We start from the raw sequence: 23,536 nt of genomic DNA, 5'->3' as shown, positions 1-23,536 counted from the left end.
CTCTGGGAGGGGCTGGGCCTGCCTGGTGAGAGGCTTATTCTTGCTGCAAGTGGTGCCCACTCCTGCTGCCTGCACGCTCCCACCAGGGCCGTCACGAGAGAGCAGACACCTGGAGCTGAAATTCTTATCATTTTAATGGTCACTAGCCTCTGGCTGGCTCTGGATGGTACAGTTAAACGACACACTTAACGACCCCCAAGCGCGTCCACACCCCCTCCGGAGCCTCGCTTCCATCACTCCTGCTGCCCAGTGGGACTTCCACAGCTGCAGGCCCCATGGCGGCGGAAATCCACATCCTAGTGTGACGAGCTGAGAAAACCCTTGGTGCACTTGTCACCTGTTATCTCTCTACAATAACAGCCGCGACGCCAGATGCCTCCCCGGCCGGCCGCTCATGGCGCAGCGCGGCTCGGTCATACGGCGCAGAGCTCGTAGATCTTCTTGGCACAGTACACCAGGGCCGCCAGCGCTATCGTGTTGTGCAGTCTCTTTCTGTGCAAGTCGTCCTTCCGGACCAGCACCACCGGGGTGGACGAGGTGAGTGTGTGCAGGGGCAGGCGCGACAGTCTGTAGGCGTCGTACTCCACCTGGTACTTGCAGCAGGGGTCAAACTGCCAGGAGATGCCGTAGAGGGTGCAGCAGGCCAGGCTCAGCACGCCTGCGGGCAGGGAGATGTAGTGGGAGTAATCCAGGGGCAGCGCCAGCGGGGTGAAGAGGCAGGCGGTGCCCGCCAGCACGGTGGTCTTGTGCAGGCAGTTGCCCACAGTGATCCAGCGGGCCGTCTCGTCCCCGATGCGGGTGGGCTCGATCACGATGTACTTGTACTGGGCTTCCAGGGCCTGCTCCAGCTCGTACTCAAACTGATCTTGGGCGTTCTCCCCGTTGTAGATCTCGTGCACAATGTAACAGTCTGTGGCTGACAGGCTCACCCTTAGGAAGGAGAGATGAGGAGAAAAAGGAGACAGTTAGGCACTGGTGGCTGCTCTGGGGCCCGGAGATACAGAGACAAGCCTCCCACTACCCCGTGCATACCCAAAGGCCACTGGGAGCAGGGCTCAGAGCTTCCCAGTCAGCAACCATGCACATCAGGACCAGGGAAGGCGTGTGAAGTGAGGTCACTCCAGAATCTCCATGGTCAGTGTTTCCTTTGAAGCGGGAAACAGTTATGTGTTCAGGGCAGCAGTGGCCGGACTGTCGGGCAGAGCTCTGGGAGGATGAAGGGGTGATGGGGAGCTGGCTGCTGGTGCCCTTCTGGTCATGCTCCCAGGGGGTTTGGTGGGAAAAGCTACCCAAGCAAACAACTGAGCAAACTCAGGAGGCAGAGCTTCCTTCCAGATGGATGAACAGTGGGCCTGATGTTCTCCTGAGGCTACAGGGGAGAGGGTGAGGAGGCGCCACCGGGGTCCGGGACTTAGGCAGAGGGGCTCTTTATCCTGGAATAGTTAACTGTAACTAAGTTGGGCTCGGGGAAGCCCCCTAATTAAGTCACAGGCCCCAATTAAACTGTGTGGGTGGGAAGAAGCCATCCCCTGGGGATGGGACACCCGCAGGCCCTGGCTACAGTGTCCAGTTAGCAGGGCAGCCTTTCTAGGCAGTTAATGAGCTGAACCACTGAAATCAATAAACCTGGAAGAGACGGTCTTCCTCTGGGGCATTGCTGGAGTCTCCCCATTTGGTTTTTTAACTCAGGAAGGAGATAGGCTCCAGGTGGGACTCAGCTCCTTAGCAGACAAGCAAACCTTTGAGGCATGACCTCAGTCTCAGAGGAGCCATCCTGGCCTGGGATCTCCTTTGTGCTCTCAAGTTCATAATCAAGACAGGCAGCCAGGCAGCGGGAGAGGAGCTCGGGGAGGGCAGGGTGGGGTTTGTGCACTGTGCTGACCCACAGAGGGGGTTCTGGGGGTGAGGCCTTGCTGTCGGAATCCAAGTGGAGCTTTCTGGCCACTGAGTCCCTCTGGAGCATTGAGAGCAAGACACAGGGACAAGGTCGGGATTACAGAGCATTCTCGCCCAAACCCTGATCTACCTGAGTGCAGCGCCCTGCTTGCCTGGCAGACTGTGGCCACCCCAAGTGCAGTGACAAGACAGGCCCAGCAGGAAAGCATCAGTTGACCAGACTGCTCCATTCTGGGGGCATGTCAGTAGGCAGGCCCCACCCTCACCTGATGGCTCACCCAGCCCTTCCCAGCTCCCTGGCCTTCACCTCTCTGGCTGAGCTAGCACCCACCCTGGAGGAAGGCTTCCCTGGCTCCTCCCACAGACATGGTGGGCAAGGCCATCCCCACTGACTGGTGCATGTGGCACAGGTGTCTCCAGGCTCCTGGCTCAGCCCAGACAGGACAGGGACAGTCAGGACGGCCCAGCTGAGGCGGTGTGGACCAGGTGATCACCCGCTGTGGCCGCCTGGAGTCCCTACTGTGGACTCCTGTCCATCACCACGAACCAACCCTCCCAGGGGCCCTCTCACACAGCAAGCTGGGAGCCAGCCCGGCGGGCATGCCACCGTGGGCTCACCACTACTTCTGCTTCAGAAGCCAAACCACTGTACCCTCAGGAGAGGACAGACTGCAACACCCAGAGAAACAGGTCCAGTGCAGGCATGGGGACAAGTGCAAGATCCACACAGACCCACAAGAGCCACTCACTCAGAGGACCCACTCTGTGGTCAGCGCCCACACCCTCAGCTGGGGTGCCCTCACACCCTGCCTAGACCCCCAGATCCAGGCCCCCAGCTGGCAGAGACTATTGCTTCAGAAGCCAGGGGCCATGGCCACCAACCCTGGCTACCCCAGCGCCCACTGTAGGTAGCCTGCTGTGTTTCTGGGTCAAAAGTAACCCAACTAAGGAAAGAACCCAATTAGAGGGTTACCTTGAACCATCTCAGCATCACCAGTCAACTTGAACCCTGTACAAAAAGCAAATTAAAACCAATAACAATAGCTAACTGGGATCTTTTGAGCCTTACTAAGGAACTATATTTTTGCATTTTGTTGAAGGTGAGAAATGAACAGTAAGAGAACATAGTAAAAGGAGCCCATATTAAAAAACAAAACTGAGAGCAGGCTGATAATGGAAAAGTCTTCAAAGTAAAGTGAAAAAGTATAGAACAGTGTCTGTAGCCTGCCATCTTCAGTGCATTTCTGTATAAGAGTTATGTTTGCTTCTACATGCACAGAATGCTTCTGAGCAGATATAAGACCTGAGAGTTATGACTGTCCCTAGGGAGGGAACAGAGTGGCTCCAGAAAGAAAAGGAGCCAATTTTACTAACTGATTCGGAGCTCTTTGAATCCAGTAGGTTTTGTGGAACTAACGGGACTCGCCAGTGCACAGCATGGCCTGCCAGGCTCCTGCCGCTGCGGGGTCAGGGACTGGTCAACTTGCTTCTATCCAGTCAGTCTCCCCTCTCCTCATCTGAATCAGCCCCGGCAGCACCCAGGAAAGTCATCAGAGGCACCCTGGGGCCCCCACAAAGAACCCATAGGACAGACTCCACACCATCACAAAGCCAGTCTCAAAGGAACCTGGGATTACAGGAACCTCAGGCATGGAACCCCCAAAGTCTGGAGACTCCTCCCAAAGTCAGGGTTGCACAAGAATGTTCAAAGCAGTACTGTCTGGTGAGAGCAGAAGACCCTTTACAAGAGCAGAGAAAGACAGACAGACAGACAGACAGACAGACACACACACACACACACATTGTCGTGGAGATGATGGAGGGTTCAGGAGTAAGGTGGTTGCTGTCTGCAGGGAGGGACGCGTGGCCAGGGAAATGCTAACACAGTTTATTGATCTTTTCTAAATTATGGTAAAATACATTAATAGGAAATTTACTCTCTTAATCAGTTTAAGTATATAGTTCAGTAAGGTTAAGTACACTCACACTGTTGGGCAACCAATCTCCAGAACATTTTTGTCCTGCAAAACTAAAACTCTGCCCCCATTAAACCACAACTCCCAGGCTGCCCTTCTGCGGCCTCTCCATGAATCTGACTGCTCCAGGGCCTCGTATAGGTGGAACCACATGATACTTTTTTTGGCAGCTGGCTTATTCCACTTGGCATAATATCTCACGGCTCATCCACACTGCAGCATGTGTCAGGATTTCCTTCCCTTTTTCCTTGTATGTAGAGACCACATTCTGTTACTAATCTATGGTTGACGGGTAGTTTCACCTTCTAGCTGCCGTGAACATAGGTGTAAAAATATGTCTGAGTCCCTGCTTTTAATTATTTTGGATATATATTTAGATATGGAATTGCTGGATCATATGGTAGCTCTATTTTTAATTTTCTGAGAAACTTTCCACACTGCCACAGTGGCTGCACCAATTTACACTCCCACCAACAGTGCACAAGAGTTCCCTTTTCTCTGCATCCCTGCCAACACTTTTGTTTTCTGTTTTTTTTCAATAGTAGCCGTACAGTGGGTGTGAAGTGGCATCTCATGGTAGTTCTGACTTGTGCTTCCTACATGACAGCTTTTATTGAAATAGGTTCACCCACTTACACTGCACAAGTCAGTGGCTTGACAATGTCACTGAGTTAACACACAATCAGTTTTAGAGTGTCTTCCTCATCTCAAAGAGTAACCCCGCTGCTCCCCATCCCCCACGACCCCTGTTCCTGGCAATCACCAGCTGACTTCCCGACTCCATACCTGCCTCTTCTGGGCATTTGGCACGAAGGCATCACAGGGCACATGTGCTGGGGCTGCTTTCTTCCTTCAGCCTCATGCCTCCAGGGCCCCACATGTGATAGCAAGTTTGTAACTTTTCACATGTTAGAGAGATACTTTTGATGGATCTAACATATAATTTTTATAATTCCAAGACAAGATACCTGCTGAAAAGCATTAAAAATGCTATGTATGAGACAGGTCAATCATGGCCTTTCTTTGGATGGTGGCCCAACAGGTAACTTTAAGGAACCCCTCCGGCTCCAGCAACTTCCTGGGCCCCACGAAGAGGCCTGCACTCCCAGGGCCAAGGTGGTCTCAGTCTTGTGGTCCGTGTCCCTGTTCCACTAAAGTGGGCACTGGCCCTGCAACCCACCATCTTTTTTGGTCATGCTGAAACCAGGTGAACCGAACCAGGGCAGGGACCTGCTTCAGGGACCTTTTTTGGAGCGGCCCTGGGCTCCTGTACTCAGCTCAAACACAGAAGGAGGTGACGCAAAGCTCCTTGAGGTCTGTGACAGTCTTCATCACAGTCACCCTCTGCCCCCACCCTGGGCCTGAAAGTGTCAGGTTCCCAACAGACTTAGAGGAAGTACTTTGGAAGGGAGTGACAAGAGGGCTTCCTGGGTGGTCCAGTGATTAAGAATCTACCTTGTAATGCAAGGTCCTGGTCTGGGAGGATCCCACATGCTGTGGGGCATCAACTACTGAGCCTGCGCTGGAACCTGTGTTCCACAGCAAGAGATGCCACCACAATGAGAAGACCACGAGAAGCAACTAGAGAAAGCCAGCGTGCAGCAATGAAGACCCGGCACAGCAAAAAAAAAAAAAAAAAAAAAAGGAGTGACAAGAGGAGAAAATTACAGTAATTAGAGCACCTGTGGCTGAAAACCTGTTAAATTGTTGTAAAAATTAAAATAATATATTGTTAAAAACTACTAACGAAGTTGCTTCCCACCCAGGAAGTATGGCATCACGTGACCACACCAGGTGGTGGCCTTTACCAACCCTCCCCCCCGACCCCGAGGTCTAGGAAAACCCACATTTGGCAAATGCCAAATCACTTCCTCGGAAGCCAAGGAAATCAGTAAAATCCTATGCTGTGGACTCAAAGCCCAGTTAGGGACTTCCCAGGTGGTCGGTCCACTGGTTAAGAATCCACCTCCCAATACAGGGTACACAGGTTCAAATCCTGGTTCGGGAAGATCCCACATATTGGGATTGTTGATGGGAATGTAAATTGGAGCAGCCACTGTGGCAAATGTGTAGAAGTTGCTCAAAAAATAAAGCTACCATATGATCCAGCAATCCCGCTTCTAGGTATAGATCCAAAATAATTAAAAGCAGGACTCAAACTCAAACATATTTTTGCACCCATGTTCACAGCAGAATCAATCACAACAGTTACAAGGGGCAAGGAAGCCAATGAGCTGCAGCGACTGAGCCCATGTGCCTCAACTAGAGAGAGGTAGGCCCACATAACTCAAGGAAAGAGTCTGCGTTCCACAACCAAGACCTGATGCAGTCAAAAATAAATACTTAAAAAAAAAAAGGGGGGGGCGGGGACGGACTTCTCTAGTAGTCCAGTGGTTAAGACTTCGCCTTCCAATGCAGGCGATCTGGATTTGATCCCTGGTCGGGGAACTAAGATCCCACATGCCTCCTGGCCAAGAAAACAAAACAAAACATAAAACAGAAGCAATTTTGTAATAAATTCAATACAGACTTTAAAACAGTACAGACCAACAGCTTCTACTGGAAGCCTGGGGATTCTCTTAAAAAAAAAAAAAATTAACACAACATTGTAAATCAACTATACTTCAATAAAACAAACTTTAAAAACATGCAAGCGGCTCTCATTCTTTATTTCCATCCCTCTCTTATCCTGGTCTAGACCAGAGCTGACCTTTCTGTTCTCTATCTGCACCATCCAGTATATGAGCCACAAGCCATGGCTGGCTACTGAGCACTTGCAATGTGAGTACTTTGGTTGAGGAGCTGAAGTTTTCACTTTAATTTAGATTTAATTGTTGTAAATGACAAGTGGGCACTGAATTAACACAGCTCTAGACTCAAGAATCAGGTAAAGCGAGAACCCACACACTGTGCCTTCTAAACTGGACAGCCACTAACACACAGATGACAGCAGTAACTCCTGCCAACTGTCGGGCACCAAGCAGGGCCTTCAAGCCCAAAGCAGGCTTTGGAGTTTGCAGCCACAGGCAAATCTGGAAAGCCTGCCCAAAGCATTGCTCTGCTCCAGCCAATGCCCCAAACCAGACCATGTTTCCTAGAGTGTCAGCATAAACCAGATTCCAACCAAGGGTGTGTGACAATTTGGGAAAGTGGTCTTACAGTGTGGAGCTGAAATCTGAGTCAGCACAAATGTGACATGGAACAAAGTCATTTAAGAGCACCCATAAACAGCCTACTGTAGTCACGGAGCCTCTAGTCTGCCTGGGCTTCAGTCTACGCTGGGGGCACTTAATCCGCCTGCCCCACCCCAAAGTCCTCCCACCCACTGAGCAGGAATGGAGGTGTGCCTGGGCGGGTTCGGTTTCCACCCTCTGCTCAGTGTGGGCTCAGGGAAACCAGGCCCCGGCAAACGCTCCCCCAGCAGAGCAAACGGGTCCCGCAGCCACACCACGTTATCTAGGAGAAGGGCAGATGGTTCCACCCAAACCACAAAACTAGACGCCCCATTCCTGGCTGACACACAACATGTGCATGTACAAGCAGAGCCTGCTGTTCAGGTGGAAGGGTGTAGTGGGAACACTTAAGCAGACCAGGAATGTAACTGCAATGAGTCAAGCTGTTAGGTAGGAATGATGAGCACCTGCCCTGACCAAAGAGAGCCAATGAGAGCTTTCCAAGGGGACTTTAATGTGAAGTCTTTCCATTTACAAGCACTGATAACTCACTCAAAATTCTCTTTAAAACTGAGGGTCACAGTCAAGGACTAGATTCAGCCTTTGGGATCTTGGTTTGCAAACTCAATTTTGAATTAACACTTGTCTTAAACCAAGGAGAAAAACAAACCCACATCTAATTTCTTAGATCAGTAAAGGCTTCTGTTTTGCCGGCGTGGCCCTGTATGAGGTCTGGGTCTCCTCATTTGGCCCTTTGTTGTTTCTATCCAGTATGGAGATCAACTCCTTAACTTTTTATGGAAGGATCTACTAAATGCCAGGTGGAAGTAGGAAAAACAAAAGTACCTGCTGGCCATTTACTGCTGCTTCAAGGAAGAGGAAGTGCAGAAGAGACAAGGTTGGATAACTCTGAGCTCAAGAATAAGATGCAAGCTAGAGGGTTCTATCAACACAACTAACCTCAGTTGGTAAAGAATCTGCGTGCAATGCAAGAGACCCGGGTTCTATCCCTGGATCGGGAAGACCCCCTGGAGAAGGAAATGGCAACCTACTCCAGTATTCTTGCCTGGAAAATCCCATGGACAAAGGGGCCTGGCAGGCTACAGTTCATGGGGTCTCAAGAGTGGGACGCGACTTAGCGACCTAAACCACAACCAAACAGAAGGCGACCGCAAAGAGTAGGTGGTGCAAACGATCAATGAAAAAGAACACAGAGTAATTGGGAGAAAAGGCGCCGGGGGGGGGGCGGGGGAGATAACTTTTCTGTTTAACAATCCTCATTGGGGGAAAAAAAAACAACACGGAGATCCTGCTGATTTCTGCCGCACCAGCCCGCTCGTAACTGAAGGGTCAGGACAGTACAAAGCGGGTGACTCCACCAGTACATCTCCTTTCCCAAACTTCTGGTGTCTGAACAGCTTCTACTAAGCTGAAACTGTTTTCCAGAAGCAAAAACTGTAAATTCAACACGAAACACGAGAACGACTCCAATCTCATCTAGAAATGAGTCCTTCCCATCCAGATCCACCTTGCAAGAACCAAGCCCCCAGTTCCCTACTCACGCACATTCGTTAGGGAAGGTCACTGCAAAGGACTTCCACAACAGGGGCGCTCACGGAGACGCCTCCAAAGTCCCGAGGACCACCCCCGGGGGAAAGCGGTCAGCTCCCCGCCCGGAGCGACAACGCGGAAAGCCGAGGCCCCTCGGTAACCGTGCGGGCCGTCCCGTCCGCCCCGCACCGGCTCCCTGAGAAAGCTTCCCCTTCCTTCTCCGTCCCGGGAACCACTCCTCGCTGCGGCTTGGAGAAGACCACGCGCGCGGCCAGGCGGGCGGGGGCTCCGGCGCCGCTCTGCTCGTGGCATGCAGGCGGGTCCCGCCGCGGCCCAGCAGTGCCCCGCCAGCCATCACCCCTCCCCGAGCCGCCCGCTGAGACCGCGTCGGCCGGAACTGAGACCCCGCGCGCCCGGGGGCGGACCGGGGCGAACCCCGGGGCGGAGGCGGGGACGGCGCTGCAGTCCAAAGAGCCCCGCCGGTTTCCCGCCCTAAACCGCTCGCGGGGAGCAGCCTGCGCCTCACCTCTCTCGAGCGCCGCCACCGCCGCTGCCCGGGCCGAGACGCCTCCTTCCCCACGCGGCCATCTTGGAGACTCTCCGCTCGCGAACGCCTCGCGCCGGGCGGCCTCGCGACACCGCGCGGGCGGGAGGGAGATGTAGTCCGGCTGCCTTCCCGGACGGCGCGCAAGGCGGGGGTCCGGCCCCGCGAGACTACAAAATCCACAACGCACCGCGCTCCGGAAGCCCGCCCCGCGGCCGCCTGGGAACGCGGGCTCAGACAGGCGGCGCTGAGGGTCCATTTCCGGACTAGACTTCACCCGGCAGCCTGTGCTTCCAGAGCTTCGACCGCTGAGGTCACCAAAGGGCCACTGCCACTCATCCTCCAAATACTCAGGAGGCAAAAGAGACGAGGTGCCCGCCGCCGCGGAGTCCCTGCTGCCAGACTGTTGGCCCAGTGGGTCTGGAAGCGAAGAAGTGGGAGAATGTAAAGTGCGATGGCTGCAGAGAGAGATGGCCGCGCACACGTCCCACCCTCGTCCGGCCACGGTAGCGAGGACACCAGCCCCACTCTTGGGCGTCTTCGAAGGCGGTTGCTGGCTCCTCACCACGCTGGCGGGAGCCCTGCCTGGACGCTGCCGAGTCGGGAGGGCGCACGGAGCCCAGTGACTCCTGCCCGTTGTCTCTTCCGAGCGGGGGGCTGATCTGGGGGCCCCTCGCAGCTCTGGAACGTGTAGTCCCTCTTCCGACCGACAGCCTTGCTAGACATCTTAATTAGACCTATGAGCATTTAAGCAATTCTCCTGTCGAAATTTGCTCCGAGTTCAGAGACAGGAGAACCACGGCGCCTGCTCTCAGCCTTCAGGGCTGGCAGAACCTGCTGACCCAGGGCCGGAGGGCTCTTTGGTGTAGGTGCGGCTCCTGTCCTTGAGGATTCCCCAGGATTTCCTTCCGGTTCACAATCTACAATAGTCTTAAATGTCAAATCCTCTTACAAGCCGTCAGTACCTACAAGATGCAACTCAGGCTCCTTAGCGCAACCCAGAAGCCCCTCCGAAATATAGAGATTGCTCCCTGCTCCAGCTTCGACTACCTCCCTTTCCTGCTTAAAGCTGGCCAGGTTAGCAGATTCAGAGAGTGCGAGTTGAACCACAGAAGGTCCATACTGTGCCTAAAATGCCTTTCTCTCCCCACCAACCGCCCCTCAGCAGTACCTGCTCTTCCGTTGGGTCACAGTTCCACCTCCAGATGCCAGCACTACTAAAGACAGATGAACGGTGACCACATTGCCTTGTGGTTAGTCTGTTTTCTCTAGTTTGCTGATTCAGAGCATTTCCTGGGGTTCTAGAACAGCTGGGTTTGAAGTGTGGCTCTCCATCTGGGACTGCGTATTTAACCGCTGTTTCTTTGCCTCCTGGTTTGTAACCTGGGAGTGATACTAGCTAGCACCTCCTAAGAGGACCAATGTGAGTATTACATAAGGTGACACCTGAGGAACTCAGCACACAGGTAACAATCAACTGACTTAACTCAGGACAGGCCCTGTTCTAAAAATTGGAGTCACTTTTATCTTCACAACAGTCCCATAAAAGTGATACTGTTATTATCAACATTCTCATTTTGCAAATGAGAAGAACCTACCCGATTGACTCTCTGACCTCATGTGCCAGGATTTGAGCCCAGGCTGTCTGGTTGCTGAGATTTTGCTCCTTCTGGTACCTCTCAGGAAGAGTCAGGCTGCGATCTCATGCACAGAGGAAAGTGCTCAGAAGCTGTGGACCTGGGATCCTCTCCCTGCACTTGCACTTAACTTCCAATAGGCCATTTGCCTCAGCCTGCTAATTTGAGCAGAGACCCCTCAGAACGTCACCTCTTTATCACTACTAATGCACTGATACCCAGAAGCATCACAGGCAGATTGACTCCCTCAGCATATAGTAACAGCTCCCCCTGAGGGCACAATCTGAATGGCTGGAGTTGGAATTCCTGTAGGCCCCCAGGGACCACTGACTGCTGGCAAAGAGTTAGCCTGCAGGGCAGATGGGTTCTAGCTGGTCTGGCGCTCAGAAATCATGTGCCACTTCCCTTACCACCCTCTTCTTAATTTTTTTTTTTCATTATTCATTTTTTAAAGGATGTATTTCTTTCTATATATATAACTGGAAAAGGTAAGTTTTCATTCCAGTCCCAAAGAAAAGCAATGCCAAAGAATGTTCAAACTACCACACAAGTGCACTTATCTCACATGCTAGCAAAGTAATGCTCAAAATTCTCCAAGCTAGGCTTCAACAGTACGTGAACAGAGAAATTCCAGATGTTCAAGCTGGACTTCAAAAAGGCAGAGAAACCAGAGATCAAATTGCCAATATCCCTTTGATCACAGAAAAAGCAAGAGCATTCCAGAGAAATATCTGCTTCATGGACTATGCTAAAGCCTTTGACTGTGTGGATCACAACAAACTGGAAAATTCTTCAAGTGATGGGAATACCAGACCACCTTACCTGCCCCCTGAGAAATCTGTATACAGGTCAAGAAGCAATAGATAGAACCATACATGGAACAACAGACTGATTACAAATTGGGAAAGGAGTACATCAAGGCTATACATTGTCACCCTGCTTATTTAACTTCTATGCAGAGTACATCAATGGAAATGCTGGGCTGGATGATGCACAAGCTGGAATCAGGATTGCCGGGAGAAATATCAATAATCTCAGATATGCAGATAATACCACCCTTATGGAAGAAAGCGAGGAGGAACTAAAGAGCCAGTTGATGAAGGTTAAAGAAGACTGAAAAAACTGGCTTAAAACTCATCATTTGAAAAATGAAGATCATGGCATCTGGTCCCATCACTTCATGGCAAATAGATGGGGAAACGAAACAGTGAGAGGCTTTATTTCTTGGGCTCCAAAATCACTGCAGATGGTGAGTGAAATTAAAAGATGTTTGCTCTTTGGTGACAAACCTAGACAACGTTTTAAAAAGCAGAGACAAAAAAAAAACAAAAAACAAAAAAACAACCAAACAACAACAAAAAAGCAGAGACATTACTTTGCTAACAAAGGTCCGTCTATTCAAAGCTATGGTTTTTCCAGTAGTCATGTATGGATGTGAGTTGGACCACAAAGAAGGCTGAGCGCCAAAGAAGTGATGCTTTTGAACTGTGGTGTTGGAGAAGACTCTTGAGTGTCCCTTGGACTACAAAGAGATTGAACCAGTCTATCATAAAGGAAATCAGTCCTGAATATTCATTGGAAGGACTGATGCTGAAGCTCCAATACTTTGACCACCTGATGCGGCTCATTGGAAAAGACCCTGATGCTGGGAAAGATTGAAGTCAGGAGGAGAAGAGGATGACAGAGGATGAGATGGTTGGATGGCATCACCAACTCGATGGACATAACCTTGAGCAAGCTCCGGGAGATGGTCAAGGACAGGGAAGCCTGGCATGCTGCAGTTCATAGGGTCACAGAGTCTCAGACATGACTGAGCGACTGAATAACAACAATAATATATACATACACATATATAATTTTGTTTATTTTTGGATGTGCTGGGTCTTCATTGCTGTGAGGACTTTTTCTAGTTGTGGTGAGTGGCAGCTACTCTCTAGTTGCAGTGCAGGCTTCTCATTGCGATGGCCTCTCGTTGCAGAGCATAGGCTATAGGGCACATGGGCTTCAGTAGTTGTGGTTCTTGGGCTCTAGTGTCACATGGACTTTGCTGCTCCGCGGCATGTGGGATCTTCCTGGATCAAGGATCGAACCTGTGTCTCCTGCGTTGGTGGCAGATTCTTTACCAGTGAGCCATTCATTCTTATAAGTAATTGTCTTGTGCACACTCAGTGCCAGGTATTCCTAGGCACCAGAGTCACAGCATTTAGTAAGACAATTACTTCCTGGTTTGGGACTTGCCTGGTGGTCCAGTGGTTAATACTCCGCAATTCTAATGCAGGGTTTTGATCCCTGGTCAGGGAACTAAGATTCCTCATGCCCTGCAGTTGGTCTGTTTCCAGTCCAATGGGATTAACAACGAAGTAACTATTTCCAGAGTGATAATAAATTAAGCAGAATGATTTAATAGATGACTTGGAGGTTACAGGTGGCTAGGGGTCTTTTTCAAGAGATGGCATCTGCATGGGGCCTGCAGGAGGAGTGTGCAGGAAGAGCTGGGGACAGAGTATTGTGACCCAGTACTGAGACCAGGGTGACAGGAGAGATACTGGGTTTGCCTTTGGTTAGTCATTTCCTCTCTGAATATCATCTTTCTCAACTGAAAATGGAGTAGTCAGTGTCTAATTAGGGAAAAAAATCCACCCTAGGTATCTCAAACAGAATGGATTTAATACAGGGCATTGTTTGTGGAAGTGTTGGACAGGCCAACTGAACCACTATCTTGAACACCTGAAACTTATTTAATTGTATAGTAACTATACATATATATATGTGTGTGTCTGTGTGTGTATAATTCAGTTAACAAAACAAAATTGCTTTCTTTTACCCAGAGACCGAGAACTGTGTGTGCTGGTCTCTCCTGCCATGTAACTCTGGGTGTTGAACCACCCAGGTTCACCTTGCCAACCAGGCTGTCTTGAGGGCACCCTGCCTCATGCTATGAGCAAAGAGCCCTCCCCAAGTCCAGATCCCAGCGGGGTTGTGCTGTCTTCTTCCCATCCAGGCCTCAGAACGCAGGCTCCTTGTTTGTATGCCTGGAACCTGTCCCCAGCCTCCTCCACAGCAGGTCCCATCCCACCTGCGCCACAGATAAGACACAGTCAGCTCTGGGGATGGCAGTTCTGTAGGCTAGAGGGGCCTCGGGCCCCTGAGCTACTGCTTGGAGGAAAGCCTGCTGACACGTACATGGGCAGGAAAGTAAGCAGACTCCTGAGAGGTGGCTGCAGGGGCACCAGAGGGGGAGGGCCAGTCAAGCAGGGCCTGTAGCACCCAACACCCACCCCAGAGCCACCTGGCTGCTGGCTCCTGCCCTTCCTTCTCCCACTGGAACTTCACTGAGCTTGTCCTGTCCCTGCCCTACCGTTTCATTCAGGTTTGGGGTGGAGAGTAACATGGGTTTTACTTCTAGACCCCAGGCTGCTGTAGGGCAGTTGCTGGGTGTATCCCTGGGTATTGGCCCACAAGGGCCCCACCACAGGACACAGACATGGGGGGGGGGAGCAGGAACTGGGTATGGGTCCTATTCTCCTCACCTTTCTGTAGCCTCCTGACTCCCCCACCCCCAGCTGCTATGGAAGCCAAGCTGGTCATGACCACAGAGGCCCCCTTGGGGACCTAGAGGAACATGCTCCACCCTGGGGTCCTCAGGCTCCAGACTCCATGCAGGAGGCTCTCCATCCCATGTATCCTAAGTGCTGCTGGCCCTGGCCTGCCTGAGTGCTCTGCCTCCCGCCCTGGGCAGAAGCCCTGAGAGGGTTCCTGGAGGAAGAGGGGCAGATGGAGCAGATGACACGACGGGACATTCTCCTCCTGGTCTCCCTGTCCAGCTGCTCCCAGCAAGGGGAGCCTGGTGCTGGAGGCATGACTGTGACCTCAGAGGGGCCCATACCTGGGAGGAGGTGCAGGCCCAGCCAGCAGACCCCCAGATCCTGATGCCACCTGCACCCCTCAGGGCCTCACTTCCCTGCCGGTGAGGATGCAGGAATCCAAAGCACCTTCCAGGCCTGCCCTCTGGCTCTTCCCTCACTCCTGAGGGCTTCCCACCCTGGGGAGCCTGGCTGCCCTGGGGGTGGAGCGGAGGCGAGGGAGGGGAGCACCCCTGCCCTTCCAGAAGCAGTCCTAGAGCCACACTGGGTCACACCTTTTATTGAAATGTCATGCACTCCGTCTGGAGACCAGCCCTGGCCCAGACGCCACCTATAGCAGGTCCTGAGTGGGAAAGGCACATGGGTGGCCGCCTGTCTCAACTGGGTGAGAGACCTACCGAATGGCCCTGGCAGGAGAGCACGCGACCATGGGGCCATCTGCTGGGGGCGTGGTGGGTCTCTGAGCTTTCCCGTTCCCTGCTGGCGGCACACAAACTGGCCCACGTGACCTGCCTCCTGAGTGAGGGTTCCCCAAGTTTCCTGGGATGGGTGGGGTGGGAGGGCAAGGCTGAGACGTCAGTCGGGCTAGCACCGGCAATGTCAGGATTGGGAGTGCTGGTGGAGGGGACTGGGGTTCTGGTGGAGGGACTGCGGCACACCCACCCAATTGGGGGAGTTGGCCGTTGCTGCTGTCAAGGGCCGTAGTGAGAGCAGCGGCATTTTGTAAGGCAGCCCGAGGCAAGGGGGCCCAGGTCGCACCTGCAGAAACTGGGGACGAACTGTCCCTGGCCCAGTGCCGCAGGGGCCCTGGGGACCCTGTACATCCCTGGTTCAAGTACTAAGTGCTGTGTGTGCCAGCCGGGCCAGAGTCACCCGCTGGGAGGACACAGGTGCAGGCTGGGGCATGGCGGGCCCCCTCGTGCCACCCAGCCCTCCGGTCCCTCCACATGCAACTTGCCCTGGGATCCCCTGTGCCACTGTTGCAGGACACCCTCCCACGGACAGCGCCTCCTGGAACCAGGTCACCTCACCCGGAAGGCTGCAAAGGCATCAGCACCAGCTCTCTGAGCTACTGGAGAGTTTTCATGACAAAGTCTGTGCTTGAACATGGGGAGTGTGGATGGGAGGGGGTGATGCTGGAGAGGGAAATGGCCCAGAGCCTGGGCTGCCCGACAGTCCACCCTCATGCCTACTACCTACGCTGCTCTTACACTGCACAAGGAGGGCACATGCGTGGCCTCAGAGGACCTTCCCCCAAAGCTCTTTGCAAACACAGTCAGGGGCACAGAGGGAAGGGGAGGGTGCCCTGCAACCTCTAAAGAATTCCTGGAGGCCAGAGGGGGGCTGGGTGCTGGGAGGGGTGTGGGGGCCGAGGACAGTGACTCAGGGCTACCAGGCCTTTGGACACATGTAGATGGAGATATCCCCACTGCTGGGTGAGATGTCATACATAAGTGGGAGCACCCTGGAGAGGACTGCCAAGGTCAGACGGAGGGGTCACCGGGGCAAGCAGTCCACCCTAGCCAGTGGCCATGTCATCCCAGGGGTTCACTGTTAACTCACATCTCAGCCCCAGAGGGACACGACTCCTGAGCTGCCCTCTGGCCCCACAGGGAGCAGGAGTGAATTCGGCCCTTGTGGGAAGCAGGACACAGGAAGCTGTACTCTGGGCCTCAACCAGTTCCCAAAAGGAAGTCCCCAGAAAGGCAGGCCCCACAAAACAAAGGTGCTGGGCTGCTCCCCAAGCTGTTCCCAGGAAGGCAGCCTGGGAGGGGCCTCAGACTCCTGATGGGCCACAGGCTTGCAGGAAGGGAAGGATGCTCTGACGTGTGGCATTTGCACAGGAAATCCCTCCGAACAGCTTCTTCCTCTGGGTGGTGAGAATGATCTGGGAAGAACAGCTTTCTCCCTCCCACCCCAGCTCCAAAGGGTCCTCTTTGAGAAAGCTTACCCACAATGAGGGGCAGGGACCCTAAGACACTCAGATGGAAAGGGGAGGGCGGGCACAGGGTGGGGTGGAGAGAGAGGACCACTATCCTGCATGGCAGGTTGCCAAGGAGACACCAGCCGCGTGCGCGCGCGCATGTGTGTATGTAAAGGAGAGACACCAGCCGTGTGTGTGTGTCTCTGTGTGTGTGTGTGTGTGTGTGTGTGTGTGCGGGCGCCCGCAAGCAGCTGAGCCTGGACTGGCACCCAGCCCATTCCTGGTCCTGTTCATCAGGGAGGGCTCCCGTGGTTGTAGCCATCTCCTGCACCAGGCACAGAGTCAGAGCAGGGGCAGCATGGGGGCCACCTCACCTGGCCCAATGGCCCTGGAAGTTGGCACACACAGTTCCTTATTGCTCCTCATCTGGGGAGCGGGCCCCCTGCTGCCCCTCACAGAGCACAGAGCAGCAGATGGGACCCGGCATGGCCAGAGGGACGCCCCTGTCCACACATTCTGGTCCCGACTGCAGGCCCTCACACCGTCTGCAGAGCGGGAACAGCCGGGCCCCGCTTCGCCATGGCAGCTGGACCATGGCCCATCCTTGGCCAGCCGCCTCCCAGGGCCACAGACGAGTGTCCTTACAAAAATAACTCTGAGTTCGTCCCCCGTGGGGACCAGGATTCCTGAGAGCACACGGAGGCCAGGGCGAAGCCTGGGGGTCCGATAGGCGGGCTCGAGCCCTGTGGAGCCAGGGCTATGGCTGCAGGCGCTCCAGGTACTGCGGTAGAGGGTTCTCCTTGACGAACTTCTGGATGTACCAGCACGTGACATGGGCTCTCAGGTCCTCCTCCACCACAAAGTCCAGAGCGGCCTGGCAGCCAGGCAGAGAGAAGAGTGGTCAGAGCCCCAGTCCCTCACACTCCAGGCTTTCCTTTGGGTCTGCGATGGAGGCAGAGGCGCTGGGAAACTGGGACAGACTGATAAACTGCCTGAGGGACATGGCAGGGAAGTGAGGGGGCCAGGGTCAGATCTGCCTGGGAGAACCCTCTTCTCCACTCATTCTTCACCGGATGCCTCCTCCAGGAAGCCACCCCTGTGGGATGGATCAGGGGACCTGGAGCTCCCTCTGCTCCTGGCAGGGGTCGCTCACTGTTCACAGGGATCCCAAGGCCAGCAGTAGGAGTGGTCAGCCTGCAGTTGTTGACCCAGTGGGTCTGGAACCGCCTGATCACTCAGCACCCCACACCTGACCCCCGAGTTCAGCCTGAGACCCTCTGGTGACAGGATTCCAATCTCTTCTCCCATTCTGCAGATGAACTGGGGGCTGCAGGTAAGCGCCCTCATGCCCAGCAGATTCCCACCCTGCTCCTGTCACCCTGGGCTCCTCACTGGTAACAGGATGGCCCCACAGACCAGCACAGAGCTGCTCCTGAAAAGGGCAGAGGGGCAGTGGAGACAGGAGGGCAGCAGAGGGCAGGGCCCGAGCAGCTTTTAGGGGACTCAGGGCCACTCTCACCCTTGGCGCCAGGTTCGGCCCCCTGGAGAGTTCACTGGGCACCTACCATCCATGCACACTGGGTCCCAGCAGGGAGCTCCCCACGTAAGGCAGGTGTCTGGGTCCCTGGGGGCCCAGCCTGGGAGGTGGGGGCGTAGAGGTGAAAGGGGGTGGCGTTGCAGCCCATGGGTGGGTGCAGCCCATGGGTGGGTGACCCAGTGGCCACCACTGGGCCTGGTCTCCTCTGAGTTGGGTCAGCCTCCATGCCCTACCTTGGCCAGGTGCTTGGCGATGCCGCGCCCGCGGTAGGCGTCAGGGACCTCCGTGTGCTGTAGGTCCACGATCCGCTTGCCCACATACTCATAGAGCAGGACTGCCCGGTCGTGACATCCTGTGGGGAGGGGGTGGGCGGGTGAGGCCCTGAACCAGCAGGGAGGCCTGGGGGGAGGGTCAGGGGTTCAGTCCTAGGCTGCAGGGCTGGGTCTGGAATCACCTCTCCGAGCCTCAGTTCCTTATCCAGAAAGTATGGATGTAACAGAGCACTCCTCAGGAGAGTGTCTGGAGGGTTAGGGTGCTTAGAACAGTGCCCAGAACACACCGAGCCCCATGTGGGCCTTTTCTGCTATCATCAAGCTTAGCATTCCAGAGCTCCCGGTGCCCCCCAAGGCCCAGCTCTCTGCACACCCACTGGAGCACCTGCCCAATGCTACGGGAGCCCCAGGCCCAACACTGGATGTAGAGCGGGGCTCAGCAAGTTGCCAACTAGACCAGAGCCTGAACAGACCAGAGAGCTGGACCACCCGCTAGACCTTGGGGAAGGTCAGAAGCAGCAGAACCAGCATCCACAGGAAAGTGACCGGGCCCAGGAGGCACAGGAAACTGACCTTCACACCCTCTCAGGCCTGGTGCACCAGTCTGCCCCAGTCCCCTGCTGGAGAAACACTTAGCGGGAGTTCCAGCCTCTCAGCCAGCCTGTCTGTCCACCCAACCATGTTCTTACCCACCTCTCTGTCCCCTTGACAAAAGTTCACTAAGCCCATCCGTGGTACTTCTCGGGAGCTGGGGACATGGCCACGAACAAGCCAGGCCAAGGTGCTTGGGGTCCTTCTCGCACGTCTCTCAGACCCCAGTCTGAGCCTTTGGCAGGCCCGTGGGCAGAACTTTCAATATGTGCCTGGAATCTGACCACTGTTCACACGTCCACCGGCCCCTGTACCCCCTGTGGAAGCAGAGTCAGATCCCATCCATCCTCAGCTAAGTGGCCTCCTTGCAGCCCCTCAGGTCCACCCGCCTCAGCCAGCTGCTCCCTCTTCCTGTCATCTCCCCCAGAGTCCCCCAGGGCTGGGTCCTCACTATTTGAGGTTAGCCCACATGTCACCCCAGCATTTCAGGCCCTGGATCTGGGGGTCAGGCAAAAGCCTGAGCACCCATGTCCTCTCACATCCCATGTCAGCAAGATCCGTCCACGCTTCATTCAGCAAGCACCGAGGAACTGGGCTTTCTCCCCATCTGCTCACACTGCCTGCCCCCAGGCAGCCTGAGGGAGCCCATGACAGCTGATCCACTCTCTGCTCAGGGCCCTCCCAGGCACCCACCTCACCCAGAGTCAAGGCCAAGTTCTCATAATGCCTTCCACAGCCCCACACCACCTGCCCCCATGCCTCTTGATGTCCTCTGTGACCTGGTTCTGTTTCTCCCCGCTCTGCTACTCCCAATACACACCAGGCACCCCAGGGCCTTTGCACTTGCTGCCCCTTCCACAAGGAGCACTCTTGCCGCCGTAGCTCCCTTGCTTGCTTCCTTCTTGGGTGGCCCTCCCGGACACCTGACTCTCAACAACAGCCCTTGGAACTTCCCTGGTGGTCCAGTGGTTAAGACTCTATGCTCCCACTGCGGGGGGCAGGGTTTGATCCTTGGTTGGGGAACTGAGATCCCACATGCCATGCAGTGTGGCCGCAAAAACATAAACCACTGGCATTTTCCCATCACCCCAACCTTATTTCTCACAGATCTTGTTCTTCAGGATGGTCTATGCTTTATTGTCCACTGACCCTCAGGTGGTTGAGCCCCCAGCACTTACAACAATGTGTGACACATAGTAAGCGCTCAAGAAGCACTGGTGGCATGAATCCTAGTTCTTCTACCTCCAAGGTGTAAGACTGCAGGCATGTTGGTCACTCTCCCTGCCTCAGTCTCCTCCTCTGTAAAATGGGCAGAGCAGCCCCTCCATCACCACCACCAGCAATGCTGAGGATAGAGTAAGTGACTCCAGTGCGAGGGGCATGCCTGGAACCCAAGGACTGAATGCACACAGCTGCTCTTTCCTTCCCAGACCTGGAACTTGCTGGGGACTCACCAGCCTAGCTCTGCCAGGGGATGGTAGGCACACATCTGCGCTAGGAGCCACAGGGCTGCTCCGCCTCTCAGCCACAGTGTCCACCTCTCTCAATGGGCACAGTGAGCTGGCTTCCAGGGCCTGGCTGCAAGTCACCATGGCAGGACATTCCCCTCCCCAGCTGAGGCAGAGTGGGGGCCTGGGAACAGAGGAGCCCTCAGCCCACCCTTATACACACCCAGACCATTTTGGGGATCCTGGTCCACTTTAGAGTTAGCCATCTGAGCAGGAGGTGACAGACGGGGCAAGTTTACAAAGGCAGCTGGGCTCATCCAGTCCTGACCCCAGCCAACTCAAGAGGGTGTCCCTAATGGCTGTACTCATTAGGGAAAGAAAGAAGGAACGCCCCAAAGGTCCCCTTTTTCTTCTTTCTCTGAGTGTTGAGGGTCTCCTGAGCACCCACAAGGAAATCAGAGGCCTCTCAGGAGCCTTGAAATGTCAGGGGGCCTCTTGGAAGGAGAGTAGCAGGGGTGCCCTGAGAGGTCACAGCCAGGTGCGCCAGGGTGGGCACCACAGCGGAGGAAGAGGAAGGAAAAGGTGTTTGAGTTCTGGCCTGCGGGGGCCTCAGCTTACTCCTCTGAACACAGGGTGGTGATGGCCACGTCACGAGAGTGTTGTAACAGACGTGTGTTGGGGCCGGGTTCAAAGCCAAGCACAGCCAAACGGGATCCGAGAAGGTGAAGTCCCAGCTCCGACAGACCCTCCAAGCGCTGGTGGGAGCAGTCAGCCCAGACAAGACCCTATCCGAGCTCTGCCCCTGCCCCCACTGCCTGACCTCAGGAAGCCTCGCCCTTCCCTCCTCAGACAAGGGCATAGTGGCCCATACGGGTCCATTCAGCTTGGGCACTACCACAGAAGGCCCAGCTGGGAGGGAGGAAAAAGTTATTAACAGAAAGGGGTGGGATGCAAGGAATTCAACCCTCCATTTCACAATCAGGCGGAGGGGGCGTGGACTAGTAAGCTGTGGAGGACTTGACTACGCTTCTGGTTTAAATAGTAATGCTCAATGACTTCCCTGGTGGTCCAGTGCGATCCCAATGCAAGGCGCCCGTTGGTCAAGGAACTAGATCCCACAGGCCACAACTAAAAAATCAAAAATGCCGCGACTAGAGTTCGCATGCTGCAACTAAGATCCTGCCAGCAAAAAAAATAACACAAACAGTAATGCCCAGTCCATGTCCTCCAGCACTGACTACCTGCCGCAGGCGCTGTTCTGAACCTCACTCTTACTGGGGCATCCAGTTCTTCCTACCAGCCAGGAGTTAATCCCACAGTAGAGGCGAGAAACGGGCGCACAGAGATGAGGCAAGTTGGCCAAGCCCCAAAGCCGCCGGGGTCTGAAGGAGACACCGTCCCTCCCCGTCCCCGCCCCACGCCGCCCCGCCCCTGACGGGCCGAAGCCCCTCAGTCCGTCAGCCCCCCTAGAAGGGTCTTCCAGCCCCCTCTGCGCAGAAAAGCGAAGGTTCGCAGGGGCAGCCAGAAGCCACTCAACACCGGGGAAGGGGAAATGGCGGGACACCCGCTCCCCGGGACCTCGGCAGGATCCCGGAAAACAGCCGGGCCAAGCAGGTGCGGGTTCCCCCGGGCCGAGGCGGGACCGGAGCCGCCCGGCGCCTGCTTCCGCCGCCCCGGGGCTCGCGCCGCCCCGGGCGCCAGCCCCCACCTGGCCCGCGAGTGCGCCCCCGGCCCCGCGGCGCGCAGACAAAAGGCGGGGGCGGGCGGGCCCGGCGTTACCGTTGAGCCGGACGGTGAACTGGCGGCGCCGACGGTCGTGCTCCACGCGGATGGGGCAGCCCTGCTCTGGCGCGCCCGGCGACGCTGCTGCCGGCGACTGCGCCATGGACGCTCGGACCCGGGCCAGGGGCGCGCGGCGGGCTCGGTGGGCGGCGCGCGGAGCCGCACTGGGGGCGACCGCAGGCGGCGGCGCGGAAATTGACACTCGGCGGCGGCCGCAGCAACAAAAAGGGGGGAGCAGGAAATCAGCTGTGCGGTCACGTGCGGCGCGCGACCAGTGGGCGCGCAGCCGCTCTGTTTTGATACATTCCGTTCGCTTCTTAAAGGCGCAGCGCCGCGCACTGCTCCGTGCCGGGCCCCTTGGGCCTCTGGCCCCGACCTGCGGGAGACTCTGGGGGACCCCCACGGACCCCGTCTCAAACACACGTTTCGACCTGTAGGGCAGTTCTAACCGTCCCCTCGCAGCCAGCACTTAGCGCTTGCTATGTGCCTGCGCGCAGCAAAGCCCCGGAAGCTGCAGGAAGCGCTCATGAAGCCGGGAAGTAGGTGCGCTTGACCCAGGCGCCTGGGGGAGACCTGCGAGGGTCAAACACCGCTGGAACGATTGTCCCGAGAAGCCTGGCTTGGGATCTGGTGAAATGCCACCTCTAACCCCAGAGATAAATGCGGGAAGCGCCTTGGAGATCTGGACCCACTCACTGAGGGGGAAATTGAGTCCCAAGAGGGCCAGGGACTTGCTTGAGGACACACAGGACTCTTGGGTGGGTGAGTGGGGAACACACTACATTCTTTGAATGCGCCCGGGACAACACCTACCCTCAACCCCAGCCCCAACTGCTCATATCCAAGGCGGCCCACCGAGTCATGTGACTGCAGGTTTTATTAGTTTGCTGGTGAAGGCGTGAGCATGACGTCATTCCCATGTGACCACCGCCCAATTTAAGATGTCCATCATTTGTGTTTCCCCCTCCAGCCATTGCCCCACCCCGTGACTAATTTGCTTTTCCTAAAACTTCATGTAAACAATATTATATAGAATGCCCTTTCAGGATTCACTGTTTTTTTTTTTTAATAAAACATTTTGTGTGAGGTTAATCCACGTTGTTGAGTGTGTCTTTTTCATGACCGAGTAGTATTCCACCAGATACATATTCCACAGTGTACTTATCTGCCTACTGTTGATGGGCGTTTGGGTTGTTTTTGGATTTTGACTGTTAGGATTACACGTGCTGTGACCATTCTTGAACATGGCACTTTTCAAAGGTGGCTGCGTCTTAGGACCTTGAGTTTTATGAGGATTAGCCAGACCTTTTCCAAAGTGGCTACCTCATTTTACACTCCTGCC

The 23,536-nt window shown here is 55.0% G+C and overlaps 2 protein-coding genes across 3 annotated transcripts; both read right to left on the bottom strand.

Moving 5' to 3' along the window:
* Window positions 1–116: 116 nt before the first annotated feature.
* On the bottom strand, window positions 117–11,262 carry TMEM11 (transmembrane protein 11). Of its 2 annotated transcripts, XM_043472243.1 has the most exons (3): window positions 9,123–11,262; window positions 1,033–1,145; window positions 250–930 (listed from the first exon to the last, which is right to left on the bottom strand). In XM_043472243.1, the coding sequence occupies exons 1-3, from the start codon at window positions 9,397–9,399 to the stop codon at window positions 856–858; spliced, it is 465 nt and encodes a 154-aa protein (XP_043328178.1). In that variant the 5' UTR covers window positions 9,400–11,262; the 3' UTR covers window positions 250–855. The 2 variants fall into 2 exon arrangements, with proteins under 2 accessions (XP_043328170.1, XP_043328178.1); XM_043472235.1 differs by lacking the exon at window positions 1,033–1,145 and having other exon boundaries at window positions 117–930; window positions 9,123–9,359.
* Window positions 11,263–14,904: 3,642 nt separating this feature from the next.
* Window positions 14,905–22,444, bottom strand: NATD1 (N-acetyltransferase domain containing 1). Its single transcript, XM_043472253.1, has 3 exons — window positions 22,192–22,444; window positions 18,335–18,453; window positions 14,905–17,438 (listed from the first exon to the last, which is right to left on the bottom strand). Exons 1-3 carry the CDS (start codon window positions 22,295–22,297, stop codon window positions 17,322–17,324), a joined length of 342 nt encoding a protein of 113 aa, XP_043328188.1. The 5' UTR covers window positions 22,298–22,444; the 3' UTR covers window positions 14,905–17,321.
* Between the last annotated feature and the right edge of the window lie 1,092 nt (window positions 22,445–23,536).

Source organism: Cervus canadensis, chromosome 1 (assembly GCF_019320065.1).
Source record: "Cervus canadensis isolate Bull #8, Minnesota chromosome 1, ASM1932006v1, whole genome shotgun sequence".
NCBI lineage: Eukaryota > Metazoa > Chordata > Mammalia > Artiodactyla > Cervidae > Cervus > Cervus canadensis.
The sequence above is the reverse complement of the archived record's forward strand: the minus strand, read 5'-3'. Positions and strand labels throughout refer to the sequence as shown.